The 19,836-nt window shown below is 45.8% G+C and overlaps 1 protein-coding gene across 2 annotated transcripts in view; it reads right to left on the reverse strand.

The window, feature by feature from the left end:
- Clstn2 (calsyntenin 2) overlaps positions 1–18,702 on the reverse strand; it is a 565,401-nt gene extending 546,699 nt beyond the window's left edge. For both annotated transcript variants that reach the window (XM_040740356.1, XM_040740357.1), the window contains exon 1: positions 18,374–18,702. In XM_040740356.1, coding sequence (XP_040596290.1) covers positions 18,374–18,488 — 115 coding nt within the window. In that variant the 5' untranslated portion in view covers positions 18,489–18,702. The remainder of the gene's footprint in view (positions 1–18,373) is intronic.
- Positions 18,703–19,836: the final 1,134 nt, after the last annotated feature.

A 19,836-nucleotide genomic window follows, 5' to 3' on the forward strand; every position in this document is an offset into this window, starting at 1 on the left:
CACATTCTTCGGTCGATTCCATTCTTTTATGTATAAATGTATGCTATGCCACAAGAGAAAAGTAATCACTGAAAGAGAGGAAGGGAAAATATAGGCTGCAGAAAGCTCAGGCTAGGAAGAAAATGAAGCACACCCAACTCATTCAACACCTCCTAGACATGTGATAGAGGTATAATAAATGCACCAGTGGCTGAGAATCCATACAAAGAGGGGCCAGTAACATCCCTGGTCTTCACTGGCAGTTCTCCAGGCTACTAGAAGATTATAGTGTTCTGGTCGTCATAACCCTATGATGGGCCATGGAATACATACAGATTAAGCAAATGCTGTACTGATCAGTCTCAAGTAAGAGTTGATCCTGGGCATTCTGCCTGAAGGAAAGCGAGAAACTGGGGACGCTTTTATAATGGCCCTGAGACAGAGTGCATAGGAATGTTCCTGCTCAGTAACAGGCATTGACCCAGCTCCTGTAACTCAGGACCATGGGCCCCAACATTATAGAGTCCCTCTTCTCTGTAGGACTCAAACTTGAAGTTCTCACAAGAAGACTTGCCTAAATTTGTGCCCTGTAGGAGGAAGCCTGTATGCCACCACTAACCATGTGACTTACTAGAGGCGCATACAGATGAGGTAAGAGTGGTTTACCACACCGCTAACCACACCCACTTTAGGCATGACTAAAGACGTATACGGACGGACATAAAGACGTATACGTACGTAGGCGGTGAACTATGTCACTAGCCAGGCCCACTTTTGGGCATGGCTAGGGGGGCGTTACAGGGGAAGGCATAAAAGACAGCACACAGGAAGTCTTGCTCTCTTTTCCCCGGAGTTTGGCTTCCGGTTCGGCAGTGGGGGGGGGGAAACTACTTGGCTCATCTGGGTTACTTGTTTGGTATCTTGTGAGTAATTTCTACAATAAATACTTAGTTTTACTTTCAGTAAGTGTGTCGCTTATCGTTACAGCATCCTTTGGAGCCACAGTGCCCAATATGCCATAAGTCTTTTGCTGGTTTTGAACTTTTAACCAACAATTATTTCCTATCTCTAGAACCCTCTCTAGCTTCATGACCCCTCAGAACTCCATGTGTTCTAAGACATCTCATTTAATTGTTTCCTTCATACGTTTGTATGCAGGTACTAGTTCAGATGCTGAGGCATCACCAGGAATTAGGAAATGAGCTATGCTCCCTCACAGAGTTCGCTGTCTGGTGGGCCAATCAGGTCCTCAGAGTTAAAAAAGAAGAAGAAACACTTTATGAACTCTTCCTGAGGCATGTGCAGCTTAAAGTTGGAGAAACTTCATTTTAAAAGGTATGAGTGTTAAGAGACTTCTCTTCCTAGTGTTTGGGATGTAGAAAGAGTAGGGTGGAGGGCGAGGGACCCAGAGTCCTGCAGGGGGAGGAAGTGAGGCTTCTTAGAGAGGGGGAACACCTGCTTGTACCCCAAGTTTTAAGTGTCAGGTACAGCAGAGGCCAGGCTGGGGATCTGGGCAGTCCTGGAGTGCCCTGCCCAGAGTGAGTGAGCAACCCCTGGTGCCATCACCTCCACCAACCTTGGCTCTAGTTTCACTCCCAGTCTAGACTGTGCTCCTGCACATTATCATTTAATACTTTAATCTGTCATCTTGTTGCTTTCTGTATCAAAACCAGATCAACTTGAGGACAAAGAACTGTCTTTCAAATAGACAACATTCACTGAAGCATATGCCCCAAGCAGTCTGCTAAACCCAGAAGGAGGGAGACAGGGGATTATGAAACAGACACAGCCTTGGTGAGTTTAAGTTCAGGAGATGATATCCTAGCCTGAATAGCTCCAGAGGAAAAGAGAAAAGAAAAAAGAGAGGCATTTACCAGCAAAAATAAATTACGTATTTATTTAATTAAGATTTTAGCGTTTCAAGGAATCCTATTACTGGTGAATGACAAGCAGCATTGTGCTCAGAGTTTTTGTCATGTAAATGTTGCATTTATGCATCAGCTTTAACCTGTCAGCCATTCACAACATTCTTTAGAGAGCTTCCTTTCTGTTTGCTTCATGGTTATTGCTTTTAGCCTGAAAACAGGAAAAAGGAGAGTCCCGTTGCAAGTGGGACATCCCTTTGTAGACCTTCTGTGTTGCGATTTCAAAACCAATACTTGAACAATAAACCAGAACAAAATCTCCTACAGAGAGTAGGATGTGAATGACAATGCTTTCCCTGTTCTCCCTGACACCCAGGGCCAGCAGGTGACGCTAACAAGACAATCACCATGCTGAGCCACTTCAAAGGGATGGAGGCCTCTGTCAAGCCCCAGCCCTCATTTCTAAGGCACTCAAATTGTGCAGGAGAGGAACATAAAAAAGACACACTCTTGCTTTCAGTAAGTACAGATAGAGTTGGGAGCGCGATTAATCACACACACACACACACACACACACACACACACACACACACACACAATAACAGCAAGGGCTCTGAAGTCAGTGATCAGGGATCAAGTCTGGAGCCATTACTTGTGGACTCACTGTTTCCTCAGCCATATAAAGATATGCACTTCACAGAGTTCACTGGGGGTTGACAAGAGCTGACACATGTAAGTATCTAGGACATGATGGCCTAACGTACAGTGCTCTGTGTTAGCTGCAGGGCAGCTTGAATGCAGCTTAACAAAGTAGAGTAACTGTCTTCACAATCTTATACCCCTGACACTGTGCTTCCCTCCAGCCCTCAGGTCTAACTTACCAGTCTTCCCAGAGTTCTCTTTACAGATGCTGAGCCTCTCATAGGGACTATTCAGGATTTTTTTTTCTCCAGAAAATGAGCATCTCTATCTCCCTGTCCTTCCTTGAGGCATAAAAGCCACTTAGATAAGACCAAAGTTGGGTACAATAAATCAAGGATGGACAGACAAACTTAAGGTGAGAAGTTCCTTGCTCTCGCTGCCTTAGGAATGGGATCCAGACAAGTTCACAAGAGACCTTGCAGATTCGGTTTTGTGCACTGGAGCCCTGAGCTTCCAGGCAAAAGGGGTCATCATCCTTTGTTTCCACTCATTGAGGGAGTCAAACCATATGTGGAGGCTATCACAGGACCTGGCTGGTTTTCCCAGTATGGTCCAGCCCTTGAGATAACCATCCCGACCATCTGAAGAAACATTCAAATGGTCTCAACCTCCAGTCAGGTTCACAGACATCACAGAGCAGAGGCAAACTATTATCACCAACCCATCTCTAAGTCCCTGGACCATAGGACCTATGGACATAAGAAGGCTGTCGCTACTCGATTGTTGGTAACCAACAGATAAGCACCAGCCTCTTGTAATCCAAGCTCTATAACCTTGAACTTATTTTATAGCCTCCTCTTGGGCTAAGATTTATTGTGCCCATTTCCCAGATGAAAACATGAGTCTTGGTCAGTTCTACAGCAGCTTCCAGGTAATATAATCCAGATCCAGACACAGTTCACATACCATGCACCATTAGCTACTCAGGATTAAGAGAATGTTTCAAATAATCAGATGTTGAACTCAGTTCCAGCAATTCCTATTAGCATATATTTAAAAAATAAAGTCATTTGCTTGTCCAAAATTATATATATATATATATATATGTATATATATATATATATATATAATCTTTGTGAGCTGGCCATGATACCAGACTAAGCTGATAGGCTAATTCACATCAACCTGTGCCTGTGATAATGGCTCAGAATATCTAGTCTTTTAGAGGAAGGGCAGAATTTTTATTAGTAATGGTTTTCAGTGCCTTGCCTGCAATATTTGAACAGCCATAGTAATTCAGACCCATGAGAGCTCGAGGCAAGGAGTGGGGGATTTCAGTTCTGCGGGCTGTTCCATACTGGCAAGGGAAATGCTGACAACAGACCTAACTGCTTCACAAATTCACTTATAGGTACTCTGAGAAAATACTGAGAATAGACACTCAAAAAATCTAGCTATGATCAAGGGTGTCAGATGTTCCCCCAGACATTTGGATTATGTGGGCTACAGGAACCAGGCCTAGTTCAACTCTTCTCACAGCCAAAGGGGGCCTCCATAGGCCAGACATGGTGAAAGGAACCAGGGCAAACCTGTCCTCAAGGAGCCTTCTGAAGCCTGGGGATAGAGGATAGTTTCCACTACCTCTGGGCCCCGTGTCTGCATCAGCTGCAGATCGCTGCACAGTGCATTTGTTCCAGCAAAGTCTTCCAGGCCCAGATGGTATGAAGGCGGGTTCTAAGTCCTGCACATGAGCACTGAGAGTTCCCAAAAGTTATACACAGATCTCCAAATGTCCCACAAAGCCTCATAGCTGCCAAACAAGTCTGGCCGAATGTCTGAAGGCACCGGGTGTTCCAGTCTTGATGGATCTGGCTCATGAGAGTTAGAGAGGTACAACAAGGACACTCTCTGTAAATGGGTCCCTTGCTCAGCCTCTCTTGGCCTGGGTTCCTACAAAATCAGACTCTGAAACTAGGCTCTAGTATAGATTTGGTGGGGTGGAGTGGTGATCTCAGGCAAGATGAGAAAGGAGTATGAAAGTGATACAGGAAGAGAAAGGAGCCAGTTACCCCCTACAGGCAGCTAGGACACTGGGCCCTTCTACCTGCAGGGAAAGGGGTGGGGGTAGGGTGGGATGGGGTAAGGATTTGCCAACTCTTGGTAGCCACTGCTAAAGACAGGTTCTAGGAATGGAAATTTCCTAGAACTTGTGATCTGTCATAACTGCACGTGGAGTGTGCCAGTGGCCAGAGAGAACCCATGAGTAAAAAACTGAATCTGTTTGAATTTGGGTTGCAGACACAAGCAGAACAGAGGCAGTAATAGGAGCTGTTACAGCCACCTTATGTGCTGGTAGCAGAGACTTGACTCTCTCCATAGGCATGCATCTTACATCTTGGCTTCTAGCAACCTGCACCTCATTGGACCTGACACAAATGCATTCAACGGAGGAAGTCGAGACAAAGGTACAACATATCCTGAAGCTCACTTCCTCTGCCAGGAGGAGGCTCCAGCTTCTAAGCCACTGCTAGCAGGTTCTCCCTGACTCAACAACACTCTATTCTCCCAGCTCAGCACAGTGAGGTTGGTGATAGGACCAGCCCTTCTTCATCCTCAGCTGGCTAGAGGTGAAATATGGGGCCATTCCCCACCCACCTCGTGATACAGGGAGGTCTAGGAACACTCAGAATTAACATGGAAATAGAAAAGCCTGGTACCCCATAAAACTACCACAGCACAGGACTGCCCGTATGAGCTTCTAACCTTAACCACTGCCTAATACTGCCATATTGAGAGCTTAATGTTCATTTTGAGCAATATCTACCTGGAAGTGGCTAGCATATATGCTGAAATACCAAAGAGATGTTAAAATAGCACACCCAAAACATCTGTTTTACTCTTCAAAATTGTTGTTTGATGTACTTGTGTCTGGCTGTCAGGTATTTTATAACCCCATGCTTTTGCTGCCATGATTGTGTGAGGGAGGGGAGTTCAACTATTGTTGAGGCATCAGGAGGTAAATACTTCAGAAAATTACAAAGAATGCCTTTGTAAATATACCGTATGACTTCAAGAAGAAACCAGTGTGGCAGCTTTGGGTTGGGAGGCACAGCCTCAGAAGGAAGTGTTTGGTAAGTTAAGGCAGAGGGGTGGGTGTGAGGGAACCCCCCCCCAGCTTTTCTTCTTATACACACAAGCCGGGTCTGTGCGGGAGCTTCCAGGAAAGCCATCTTGAAATTCATAGCTCATCGTCTATCATAATTGAAAATATGGTGCTGCATAAGAAATGATGTTGACTTTGGAATCAGAATGTCAACCAGGTCTTTTCATTTCAAAAATACATACACCTCTTGGTGGCCCAAAGTTACTGTTAGACTGAATTTTTTATAAACTCAACTCCACGTCAAATATTACAGAACTACCAAATGTCACCAAGCCACTTAGTGAGAGAATGTACTATCTCCCCATTAAATCAAACCATTTGGTTGCATTTTTATCCCTAAGTTGCTGAATCTCTCTTTGGCAATATAGTCACTTCTTTAGCAATGTTTCATTCTTATAAAGAAGAGGGAAGGAGATTTTAGTCCCAGCACTTCAGAGGCTGAGGTAGGCAGTTCTCTGTGACTTACAGGCTAGCCAAGGCTACATTGTGAGACCCAGTTGTCAAAAAAAAAAAAAAAAAAGGAGGTGTGGTGGGTGGATAAACCCACATCCAGGGATTTAAAAACAGAACAAAATCAAAACCCTCCTCCCTCTACGTCATCAGTGAAAGCACGAAGAAGAACCTGTCCATCAACAAGACAATGTTTCATCTCTAGAATATCAGTGTTGACCATATGTCCAGCCAGTTGTTTGAGTATACCGTTTCTTATTTTGGCCCTACCACACTGTTGAGCTCCTCTTTCCCAATGGATGGCAAACACCTAAAATGTATTCCAGTGAGGTTCACATACTCTAATTTACTTTTGGTTACAGACACAGTCCAAATCATTTTAGTCTTCTAACTGACACAAAGGAGTCACCATAACCAAAGGTGTGAGGTGTGCCACGGCCTGCCAGTCCCACCTAACACTTCTGTGTGTCAGAGGCAGCTGGAGGGAAGCAGGAGTCTCTGTATTGAACCAGGCTAAGAAATGTTCTCTGTATCCTTGATCTGAATGATGCTCTGTTGCTTGGTGGCTATGACACCTGTGCCCTGTGTGACTTAGAGGCAGCTATCCCACTGATGGTTGCCAACACTCACATTCATCATGCACATCTGCATCACTGAAGAAGCCCCTAAGCAACTGCAAGCAGCTACACTACTGAAAACTTTCAAGTTTCTCAGTCAATTTTTCACCCGTTATATAGGTTTGGGGAAAGAAAGGACAGGTCTCACAAAGATCTCATGGAGGCTCCCGAGCCTGTGAGCATCCCAAACATTGTGAGCATCCTGAGCCTGTGAGCATTCAGAGTCTGTGAGTATCCTGAGCACTGTGAACATCCTGAGCACTGTGAGCATCTTAAGCCTGTGAGCATCCTGAGTCTGTGAGCATCCTTAGCCTGTAAGCATCCTGAGCACTGTGAACATCCTGAGTCTGTGAGGATCCTGAGCACTGTGAGCATCCTGGGCCTGTGAGCTTTCTGAGCCTGTGAGCATCCCAAACACTGTGAGCATCCTGAGCCTGTGAGCATTCTCAGCCTGTGAGCATCCCAAACACTGTGAGCATCCTGAATCTGTGAGTATCCTGAGCACTGTGAGCATCCTGAGCCTGTGAGCATTCTCAGCCTGTGAGCATACGGAACACTGTGAGCATCCTGAGTGCTGAGTTTCCTTCTCCTTCCCTGAGGGAATGTTCATAGACCTTGTCTCATAAGGGACTCACGTGAGTGACCACAGCTGCTCATATTCCCATGCAGCATGAGTCTGGACCATGCTGAAGAAAGCTGTGCAACATCTGCTAAAGCCAACCTGTTTCACTTGGCCACCGGCTGGTAGAATTTTCCTCTTTCTCACTGACAGTCCCCTGAAAAGATATATTTACAAAAGCTGTATATATTTCCAGGCAATTTCAGCTTGTGAGCATATATGAAATCCGTCATTGCTATCTGATGTTCGGGGTAGCCATGAGAACCAGGCACCTGTGCTTGAACATCTCCACCTGGTTTGTACTGTTCTCTTTTTGACAGCAGCCACACCAGAGCAGGTCAGCTAAATGTCCTTTGTGTAGCTCTAACAGATCCTGACTCTTCTGTCCTAAGACTGAGGTTTGCACGTGTCTTGTCTTGTTCGAGTGTTACCAGATACACTTCACCAGTAGTAAAAGTTGCATTACCACCTTCCTGTTCTTCATGCCATTAGCACTTGGATATTAGACACCTGGATGTGTTGGTGCCTATTGAATTCACAGTGACTCGCGTCAGATCACTGTTGAATTCACGGCAAACATCTACTTCATCTCTCCCTTTAGCACAGGAAGGCCAAAGCATTTGCACATTGGAATGCATGTTACTACACATTGTTTCCTTTTAATTTTCATATATTTCAGCTGAGGTATTATATTGACTTGTTGAATTATGCATGCAAGTTTTTATAAGTGTCTGTAAATTTCACTTCAGGATAATGGTGGCACTCTAAAATATGTGTGGCTAACCAAATGTGATTCTTGGTTCTAAGATCCTTTCTGCTTACTTCCTGTTACATACTCTAAAGCTAGTAAAGCCTGCATAATCAGTGTCCCAGCCTTGATATCCCAAGGCAGCCCTGTCCCCATTTCCTAGAGTTGTGGAAAGAAAGGTACCCTGGATGAGTACAGACCTAGCCCACATGGGGAATAATAGGATTAACTAGAGAACAACTGTTACCTCTAGGAGAAAGGGAATTTCATGGGCAAAATCATGGCTTCCAGTAATCTACCCTCCACTGCAAGTCACATATCATAGTCCAAATTTCTAGCTACTGTCCTCTAGGAGCGATCCTTCCTAATGCCAGTCTCAGAAGTTCTGGGTTTTTATTTAACTGGGAAAAGTAGCATTTCCCTGTGCATAAAGTCATGCATTGATGCTCAGACTTGAACTAGCATATCCTTAGATCCCAAAGTAAATGTTCTGGTTTCAGAGAGATTCCCATTTGTGCATTTCTGTGGACTGTGTACACAACCTGGAAAGCTCAGCCAGGAATCAGCACCTCCCTCTGCTCCCTGATGCCCTAGCTGTGGGCTTAGAAATTCACAGACCTCGTTGCAAGCGGCCATCCCACTTTAATTGATAACTAAGCTTTTCCAATTAAGAACCTCGTCCTTGCTTCTATGTACACGTGCATCCAATATTACAAATTGCAAATCGTTTCTAACGATCTGTTTGGAAAGCAGGCGTGCTTTATCCACTTAGGATGTGTACAGTCTGGGGATTAATAGAATGCTGACGGGAACAAGGAGGATTCAAGGGACAACATGGAAGAACATCAGATCTGCAGCGGTAGATAGTTACAGCTCAGTTCTCAGCAGTGCATGACAGACAATGTTCTTCAGTGGTATATGATGATGTTCTGTGATACGGAGAAGCAGGTGGGGCTCAGTATGACATGAATCCACTGGTGGTTAATTTACAAAAGACATTGATGGTCACACACTGAATGACAAGTGCTGAGGAACCAGGGTTCTGCAGACTGTTGAGGAGGAAGTGCTGAGATTTACACAGAAGTCAAACCCCGTGCTTCAAAGTTTCCAGAAATTGCCTTGGTCCAGGAAAAGAGGTACATGATGGTTGTCTGTATCCTCCCACAGCCACAGAAACTTCTAAGACAAGCTTTTCTTCTATCAGAACACAACTCTGAAAAGACACTTAAGATCCGCCATAGTTGGCATTTAGCATGGGCAAGAGCCTTGTTCCTAAGGACAGGCAGCCAGCCACTGCCAATCTATTTTAGATAATGAAAGATGGGTCCCACAGACGCTGAGATGGGTCCCAAGATTTTGGCATAGAAGCTGCTATTTCTTGAATGTGGTTTAAACAACAACAGATCCCTGCCTGCCTCATATGTCCACCTGCACTGCCCCAGATAGTCTGCCATGCAGCATTACCATGTGAAATGCAGACCCCCAAAGACAGCAGGATGAGAGAGGGTAGGGTATCATGTGCCACTACCACTTGTCAAGGTCAGAGATGTTTCTTTTCTGCGGAGATGATGAAGTAGACCATAAAGATGACAATGTCTTATAGACTTGAGTCCAGAGCATGGCAACTCCAAATTTTCTATGTAGGAGGCCATGTGAGCCAGGTGACATGGAGTAAAGATGATGAGCATAGCGAACCCCTATCTTTGGTAAGGTTGGCTTGTTCTGTTCAGTGAACATGCCACATATTCAGAAAATGCCTTTATTCACTTTGTCCAATTGACTGAGAAAACATATCATAAAGCTGTCATGGTGACAATACTAGTCATTATTGGTGGTGTGTTAGGGGATGGCTTCCAGGAAGCAGCCCTTGGTGCTGCCAAGGATAAAAAGAGAGAGATTCTGAAGTGCTTGGTTCAGGCAGATAGATATGTTGCAGGATGGAAAGGGATGGAATGGAGAAATATTGAACATTGAGGCACTAATTGTGCAGACTGTAGTACAGTTTAGGAACAAAATGGTGGGACTTGGGTTTCCTGAGAAGAAAATTACAGGAAAAGCTACCCCTTCATAGAAAGATTTTGGGTCACTCCCTGGATCTGATTAACTTCCTAAAGGAAAATTATTGCAGGGGAGCTGCAATTAAACTTCTGGAATGGAGGAGTCAAGATGAGGCAGGAGATTGTTCAAAGGGGGATAGGATAGAAGTGTAATTAAAAACAAAGTTTACTTACTGCATCTAATTTAAAAAGGATATATATATGTATGTATGTATAGATAGATAGATATATAGATAGATAGGTATAGATATCACTGAAACGTCCTAAATATAATTCTAAAATCAGTAATCAAGAAATGGCCATCCTGACATTGCTGCTGATGCTGCAATAAACCATGAATAATTGGCTTTCCTTTTGGAAAAAAAAAAAACAAACCAATATGAACGATAAGAAGGAAGTCAGGAAAATGTGCCAGGCCTTAATTGTAGCATTCTTTCACTTTGGCTATGAATAATATTAGCCCCCTTTTCTGTTCTAAATGAAAACCCACATTGCCACAAACAAAAAATACCCTAAAGGAACTGCAAATAAAACTCTGTAAATGCCATTCACTGCGAATGCAGCATGCACCCTTTTCTAGCAGACCATAAGCTCCAGAGAAGTAGCTTGGCTCCCTGGTCTTGGCTCTAAAACTTAATTCAACATCTCTCCCAGATGGCGGCGTAGAGTGAAGCCAGGGCAATCTGAAGCCCAGAGATACGAAGTCAGACCCTGGTACCGACTATGTGGGCTTCATCTGTCCTTGCAAGTTGTCTGAAAGGAACAAGACAGTGATTTCCTAACTTCAGATGTCAGGAGGAGAAATCGCCACACTCCAAAACTGCTCCCTCTCCCCTTAATTTTATGTCTAGTCATGAGTGATCCAGATCCATCAGTTTAGGTTAGTCATTCTCTTAGTAGGTTTGGCACCATTAATTACAAGGCAAGCCATTCATTAAATGAAACTTATTGCATTCCAGAGGGGCGAGATTTGTGGAATGTAGTCTGAACCCATCCCTAAGAAAGCACTGTTTAGGTCTGAGACCTTGAAGTAAAAAAAGAGTTGGAGAAATGAACTGCCACCAAACCCATATGCACTCAACCTGGGGAAATGCTTAGACCCCTCCCATGAATATTCATAAGCTTCTAAACCACAAAACACTCCATTGCTTTTCTTTCTCCATGAGCATATCTGTCTTCAGAAGCCTCTACAATGACAGACTTTCAAACATCATGAACCCTGTGTAAGACAGGGTAATCCAAGTGTCAAGCTATAGCTTGACACCCAAGCTACCAACTCAGTACCCATTCCAGGAGAAACAGGTGTGGAGCTCAATGGGAGTATTGGGTCCTCCTCTTCCTCCCAGCAGTTGAAGGAAAGGGAATCTTGCCTCTCTCCAGGGCAGACTAAAGGAGAAACCTGGAGCATGAAGGTTAAGCCTCCATCAGCGCCTGCTTCTTCTCCACTGACCTCTTAACGTCTTAATCAGGAATCCATCCTCTGACTCCACATCGTCAAGTACAGGGAGTGACAGAGAATCAGCACCCTGGGAAAAGGCGACCACCCTCTGGGATGTTCACATAAAGCTTGAAGCTGTCTACCTGCACCCTTTTGAACGGACCCTGTCCCTCACCAAACCTTGAGTTGATGGGATGCACCTTACTCAATAAACCAGAAGTTCCTTTGCAGCATTTGGTCTGAGAATGAGGCAGACTTGTCTCTGACTTCAGATATAGGGTGCTAAGTGGTTCCTGGCAGCAGGAGTGAGAAATCGTGAATACCTACCCATGTTCTCCAGCTATGCAAGTCCAGAGAAACTGCTGCTTCAAAGGAATCATAAATAACACATCCCAAGGCTAGGACTTCAATATTTCTGAAGGGTTTCTTTTCTCCTCCCTTCCAACTTTGATATATGTACTTACTTATCAAGGGTCTGTGTTAAGAGAAGCTTTTTCCTTGCTAGCCGCTTTGGTTTATCCCCCGCCAGTCGCCTGGGCTCTGCCGCGCCAGCCTGTTTCGAGATCCGCATGAGTCCCAAATAAACACACAGGAGGCTATATTCATTATGAAGCTGTTGGCCTTGCTTGTCTCTTACTGGCTAGCTCTGCTTTAAGTAATTACCCCATAATTGTTAATCTAAGTATGTCTCTTACCGGAGAATAGTTCTGGGCTCCTACCCCCATGGCGGTTACATGTTGACTCTCCTGTGTTTCTCCTACCCAGAATCCTCCTGGATTCCTAGCCCCACCTATCTAGATTCCTATTGGCCAGACAGTGCTTTATTAGCATAAGACTTCCCCAACAGGTCTGGGGAGGGTTAATTGAATTAATATATGTAAAGTGCTTTAAGTTTTCAGAGAATGCACAATATAAATGGAAGTGTCACTAAAAAGGTTAATCTAATTTACATCTAACACTTTCAGTTCGTGGTGTTAATGAACTATATCCTTTTAGAGAGTGATTAATTTATAGAAATGTGATTATTTTTCCTAATGCTATATATGGGTCAGCTTCTCCTATTACTATATCTAATTTTATAGGAAAACTCAATGAAGATAATAAATCAAATGCTTCTGTAATGGTTATAGTTCATTAATTACAAGGAGACATGCATTAGATTAACATTTATCTGTTTTAATTAATTTGCTGCAATGCAGTAATCCGTGAAAACTGGGGAATGTACACATCAGATTGACATAATGTTAACAGTTTTCCGGGTATTTGGCTGAAAAATTCTGGGCTTGACACAGCTGGATTCAGTGGATAGCCATGGGGACCATCAGCAGTGTGCCGCATGCATCAGAGAACTGGAGAGGGACTCCTCACTAAATTCAAACTTCAGAAAATATAATTAACTGAGTCTATAAGACAAGATGAATGGAGAATGATCTAAGGCTTTGTTTGGGGGTTTGGAGTCCCAAAGTCCCAAAACAAATTTCTTAAATATGATCACTTTATTTTCTTAGCTACTTTGTCCCTTTAAAGGACATGCAGAGCTATCTATCTGGATACCTGGGACTTTTGAGGGATGTGGGCACCATGGAATCCCTCCCACTACAGAAAACCAGATGCCCGGAGGAGGATCTGAGCCCAGAGCCACTCCCAGCTCATCAGTGAATCCAGAGCACAAGAACTGAAAGTCAAAGCCTTTCCCAATACCCCCTGGTGGTTTTCTAATCAGACTTGCAAGAAGGCTGAATATTTATTTAAACACATAATAAAACAGACATCATGGCAAGAAAGTTGTAGAAGACACAAAAATGATGTGCTTTTATTTTAAATTGACAATTTTCACATGACAATTCAGTGCAATGATTCCAAAGAAGTAAACCAAAATTTTAGCTGATTAAACATTCTCAGTTGTGGCAAGAACAGTGTCGGCAGACTCCAAGTGCAATTTAAGGCAGCATCTTCAAGGTCTTAGTGTATGGTTAATGTCCTGATGCATCTGCAGGGTTGGATATTTTAAACCCTACAAAGCAGAGGCTGTAAGTTGGTAGAGAAATGGCCAGACCAAAATCAGGAAGCAGCCTGAGTGCAAGGTTGACTCTTGGAGGATTTTCAAGTGCTATGAGAGAGAGGAACACTCTTGAATATAGAGCTTAGCAACAGTCTCAAGGGGATCCCCCTGGGGATCCAGTCTTCTGTGGAAATAGGAAGATGGCATGAACTTTGAAGCAGGAAAAAAGACTGAGTAGCAGAGGCCACGGTATGGGAGCTCGGATGATTCTCACTCCCGTCCCAGGCATTTGTCTGCCTTTTGTCCACTCCTGCCTCCTATCTCTGTCTTCTGTCTTCACCATAGCTCTGTCCTCTCTTCTACACAGTGCCAGTGGCTTCTAAGCCCTCCCCCACTGTCCTTTCTTAAAACCTAATTTTCTGATGGAACCAACTCCAAAGGGTCCAATTAGTGCTGGGCTAAGCAATAAAGAAGAAAACAATAAAGAGACAGACTCAAGCTGTCTTTTAGCCATCCTAGTCTGGGTCACCCTTATCCACGTAAATGCAAGTCATCTCAAAAGCCGTGAATGTCACTGATGAAAAGGAACACTCTCGTGCTGTCGAGGACAGCAAGTTGGGAGGCAGGTGGCAGCCCGGCAGATGAGGTTTTATAACCCTAAATCACACCACATGAGCTCCTCCTCCAAGCACCCCAAGTTCCCACATCTCTGGTGTTTGTGCTTGGAGATACACTGCCCATCCTTACTCCTCACTGGCTCTGCAGCAAGTTTCAGGCTGGCCATTCGGGATAAAAGGGGGTTTTCAAGGCACTCATAGTGCTGTGAGAGAAGCAGGCAGCTTCACAACTTACACCAAATGTGTGTATGTGCATGCGTGTTTGTGTGCATAGGGGGGATTTCCTCATACAACGAGAAACTAAAAGACCCAGAGACCGAGAGAATCAAGTTTGAGCAGATTGGACAAAGCTATTGAATTTCAATGGTCAGAAAAGGAAAACTTCAAGTCTTGGACACTATGCCCAGGTGTTTAGAGGATTGACAGAGTTATTGGTTTTTGGTTTTTGTGTTGTTGTGTTTTTAGTGTGTAAAAGACACTAAATCTGAGATAGAAGCTTTCTGAATACTATTCTGCCAAGCACCTTGCAAGAGAGGGTTCTGCATCCCCACTTTATAGATGTGAAAACTGAGGCTCAGGGGATTAATTCATCTGTCTAATATCATCTAATGAGGGAGTGATAGAAGCAAGATACAAAGTCAAGTTTCTCTGGCAACTGAACACAAATTTTACTTTACAGGACAGGAGAAAAATCTAAACTGTCTATGTCAAAAAAAAACAAAACAAAGCAAAACAAACAACAAAGAAAAAACAAGGATACCCCCCAGGATTGTATGCAAGTACATACACCAAGCCAGACACTGTTGGATGCTCTTCTCACAACTCAAGGCCAGCCCAAGCAAGACAGCAGAGCCCTGAGGGCCCACAGATCAACCTGGAATTGTGCAAGGAAACACGGGCATGCCTGAGGCAGAGGCATAACTTTTTGGGAAGGGCCAGCCAGGAAGGTTCCTAGAAAAGCACACACACAATCAAGCTGAGGAAGACCTTCTAACCATAAGGCAAAGGTGACCAGGGATAAATGCAGGCCAGAGTCTAGCTAACTCAGTGCTGAGAACTGTTTGGTCCCTTGTGTCTCAGTTGGAGAAGAGACTCTCTATTCACCATCACCACAGGAGTCCACATCACCCTCCAGGATGGCTACTGCAACGTATAACACTGCGCGGTATTCAGAGGTGGTGTTGAGTCTGTGGGTGAAAGAGTGAGGCTGCTTCCTGGAGTCAGAAAGCTGGTTTCCACAGACACAAGTGAACTGATTCTCCACACACAGGCCTGCTTGCACACTCATTAGGGTAGCAACTGCTGGTCTATACTCCAGGACTGTGCTGAATGACCTGTCTGCTGGGAGTCTGGCAACTAGAGAGAGAATGAATATGAGCCCTTGAGGTTGTGAGAGCACGAGAATTTTATTGTGTAATCCTTCAGGTGACTGTTTGGAGTTCATTGTCTTTCTCTTGGATAAGTTGTGCCTTTCTCTAGAATAGTTTCCAATGTATATAACCTGGTCTCTTCAAGGAATCCAAGAAGAGGTGGTCTATTTTTTTTTGCCTATCCTAGGGACAAGAGGGTGAAGAAACAGGTCCTAACTGTCCAATCACTGTGTTATTTCTGATATTGGTTGTCAAGAAAGCTCAACATTCAGTGAAAACCCCCAACAGTGTCAGCTTCTGGGTCCCCTGCAGCAAGAAGCAAACAATATGAAGGCAGAACACATTGCTATACAGACACACCATCTTACAGGGGTCCACGGCCAAAAGAGCACTTGCAAACAGTTGCCCAGAGGGTGTGTAGTGTAACTCAGAGAGTATACAACTCAGCTAAGTAGCTGCATGTAAGCTCCCAGCTGTCTGTCTTCTACCTCCGCACTCGGAGGTGCATTGAGAAAGAAAGGTATCTCTTTCACACAGGCCTTCCTGGGTCTTCTCGTTCTTGATGATGGGAATAGAAATTATAGGGACCTTAAAAAAAGAGTCATATCAGAGCCAGGATGTGTTACAGAGAAAACACAGTTTTATTGTCCCTCCCAAATATTCCTCAGGGATTATATGATTTAGCAATGTAAACTTCAAGTGTACTGAAATAAGGAATGTCTGCCCTGTGAATAGTAACTAAACTGTTATTTTAAAAATATGTCTGCTGTGACCAAATAGTACTTGCCTCAAAATAAATAAATAAATAACAAACCGTGCTCTTTGCATCCCCCTAGTGGCTGGACGGGGAATGACAAGAAGAATTCAGAGAGTAGTTCCCATCCTCAACGCTAATAAAACTTTTAGAGTAGAATGACAAACTGCTTGCCTTTAAACTATGAAATGGATATGTTCTAAGTGAAGAAAAATGAAAGATGTGAGTTATAATAAATAAATATGTATTATATATAATATATAATAATATAATGTGAATAAGATATATATTCACATACTCTAGATCAGTGAAAGCCTGCATTATTGTTGATTACTTTCTCTCCCTAGCCTCTGATTTCCCATTCTTACCAAACAACTCAGCAACGTGTTGCACACAAGGAGTTCTCTCCCCAAATTACATCTTCCTTAGTCTTTACTTACTGTGGGCTCCCTATCTTTGTAGACAAGTGCTTATAAATATGCCACTTTGCACCAAAGTGGTAGATAACCTTGGAAGACAAGACATCTGCCTGCCTATCAAAGTGTCTGTACCTGGAAGGAGAGCAAACCATTCGGGAGGTCCTTGTACTTTTGTTCATATTTCACCAGAATAACAGCTTATAGATTGCATTGATCCCTTCATACAGACACCCCTTTGCCATGCCACTTTTTAAAACACATTTTCGTGATGGTCTTTTCTCTGCCTAAAAAGAAGAAAGTCCTTGTTAAGGAATGGTGGGGGTGAATGTTAGGAGGACGCTTGTGTATTAAACTTTCCATATTATGCCACCAAAAAATTAATAAATGAAAACGAATAGAAATACCTCCTGTCTCAAATGCATCACTTGCAAAGACAAGAAGGGCACTTTTCAAAGCCCAGACAAGGCAAATGCCCTGTTTCCCCAATCTCCAGAGAACAGTCTGCTGTGCGCTCCTCCCCTGGTCTGCTAGCAACCCTCTAAATCAGGCTGCCTCTAGTTGTTAATCTTTTTCCAACAAGGACAAACCCTCTGTCTTCAAATTATCGCCAGGCATGATTCCAAGGACCACATATCCCCCTCACCTTCACCTGGCAGGAACCAAACACATGCCCTGCACATCAACAGCACAGAGAATCAACAAGTTACCACTTAAGCCCTTAAGCCTAGCGCTCCATCCAGAAATCAGCCAGTGCCTCGCCTGAGTCCACCACCAACCACCCAATCCTGCTGCTCCTGCTTTGCCTCCCAACCTCTGGCTACAGCATGACCTTCTGTTCCAGACCCGCCCTCCAGACACCCGCCGGCTCCTCAGCATGCCTTCCTCCCAGCGCTCCCAGGCTGCTGTCAAAGTCTGGGGCTCGCCGGCTACTAGGCTCCCCCTGATAGCGCCAGCGTTCTTGAGAATCTTAGAGGGTTGGAGAGGTCAAGATCAATTAGAAAGACCAGAGAAGAGCTCCGGACATGGAGACTCGGACCTCCGAAGAAAAGAGGAGAGAGTGATTGCAGTAGGGACCATCACATCCCGCGCTTCTTCCGGACTCTGCCCTCTTGAGGGTGTGCGTTCCCAGGAGAGCCAGAGCCCGCGCTGCAGAGCGCCCGGGTGCGGGTGCAGACAAGGCTTTCAGAAGCCTACAAGTTCCCACGCCATCCCCAAGCTTGAGTACCAATCCATCTCGGCTCGCTCCTCTGAAAATGTCCCTGATTCTTGCCCGCAGGGCAGTAACAGACAGACACCTGCCTCCCCTCCCCCGGTACAGCGCCCAAGCCGGGCCCTGCTCCAAGCATCCCTGAGCCGAGTCCGCGATGCTCCCACCCAGCACACAGGGACCCCAAAGTTCTCTGCACTCCATAGACCTCGCCTTCTCCTTGGCGCCAGGACCCCGCCCAGAGATTGGGCTGGAAAACCTCAAGGGTCCACAGCTAAGGGCGCTGACTTCGGGGACCGTGCGCGCAGAAACCGAAGCTGCCACAAGAAAGGGTGGGTACCGCACGCGTTAAGTCCGCGGTCTGCAACCTCAAGCCCGCCCTGCCTGCCTCCCTCCCGGGGAGGAAGAAACTTCCCCAGCACCCACCTTTCGCCGCGAGGAGGCGGCGCCGCCGGCTGTCCCCGCCGTCGCCACTACCGCCGCCGCTCCCCACGCCCAGCGCCAGCAGGAGCGGCACCAAGCACAGCCTCCCCGGCAGCATCCTCGCCGCCTGAGCCTCCACCGAGCTGCCGCCGCCGCCGCCTACCGCCCGCGCCGGCCTCGCCTGCGGGTGTCCGCCGGTGCCCGCCGCCCCGCGGGTCGCCTCTCTGTAGCCGCTGGGTACGCTTCAGGCGCCGCCGCCGCCCTCACCCGCTGCCTCCGCTGCCCTCCGCCGCGCCGCTCGCTCGCCGGCAACAGCAGCACTCACTGGCGCGGACCCGGAGCGGCTCCGGCGCTCACCCCGGGACGGCCCGTGACGTCACGGAGGGAGGGAGGGAGGTGGCTCGTGAATATTCATGAGACGCGGACACTGGCGCGGGGTTGCGAGCTCCACAGCCCCGCAGCTCCGGCCCCCAACTTTCCATAGCCATCCCCAAAGCCTCGCACTCCCGTGATCCCCGGGGTCAGGTGCTGGCTCCCGAAAGACCCTAGAGGGTGGCTCCAAGGAGCCTTAGGGCCTGTACCCTGCGACTCTCCAAACTGCAGCTGCGAGTACCGTGAGCTTCTCCAAAAAGTAATCACCCGCGGCCTGATGATCTTCTGTAGAGATGCAGGCGACCCTATCCTGAGGCGCCCTTCCACCCTGCGGAGGGGGCAGGATGCTGTCTCTGCGGGCCCTGCCCTTGGCTGTGGTCTAGGGATGGACGCTCTATGCAGCCTGGTCTGGGGAGGGCGCCAGGCGCTCGCTAGAGCTGCAAAGCGCCAGTGCCTCTAGGAGTTGTAGGGCAGAGATCGCCTAGCACCTGCATGGCAATGCCCGGCTCTGCGCCATCTCAGCTACTGCTCCGAGTCAGGGACTAGCTAAGTCGAAAAGGCGACCTTCAGTCTGCAGTGGGAACCCCATTCAAACTTCCCCCTCAGAAGTTGCCACCTTTTTGCCACTGCCTCTGTAAGAACATGCCATGCCTTCTAAAATCTCAGGACAGGGAACATCGTCACTGGAGGACGGGTTCACACTGTTCTCCACACCCTCAACCACATTCGGGCTTCAAGAGGACCAAGACTGTTCCCAGCAAAATCAGCTAATGGCTCAGAATAAGTCCCTGGCTGTATTTCCATAGATGTAATATTTTCTCACAATTCAAGGGTCATACGTAGTTGAGAAATGAAGTAAACAGAAAAACACAGAAACAAATTTATTCCTTTGTTCACCACTCATTCAAGACATTTCCTGAACGCTAAGCATGCTGTGAATAAATCCTGGGTTAGGCGATGAAGGGCACAGAGGCTTTGATCCTCTCTGAGAAGCCAAGGAAGGGGGTGGAAGCAGTTAAGAGCCCACATGTTATGGTCCTGCACATTCTTTATGTTGCTCGATATGAGCCTATACAAATTAATTAGCCAAATGT

Source organism: Mesocricetus auratus, unplaced genomic scaffold, assembly GCF_017639785.1.
Source record: "Mesocricetus auratus isolate SY011 unplaced genomic scaffold, BCM_Maur_2.0 Super-Scaffold_100691, whole genome shotgun sequence".
Taxonomy (NCBI): domain Eukaryota; kingdom Metazoa; phylum Chordata; class Mammalia; order Rodentia; family Cricetidae; genus Mesocricetus; species Mesocricetus auratus.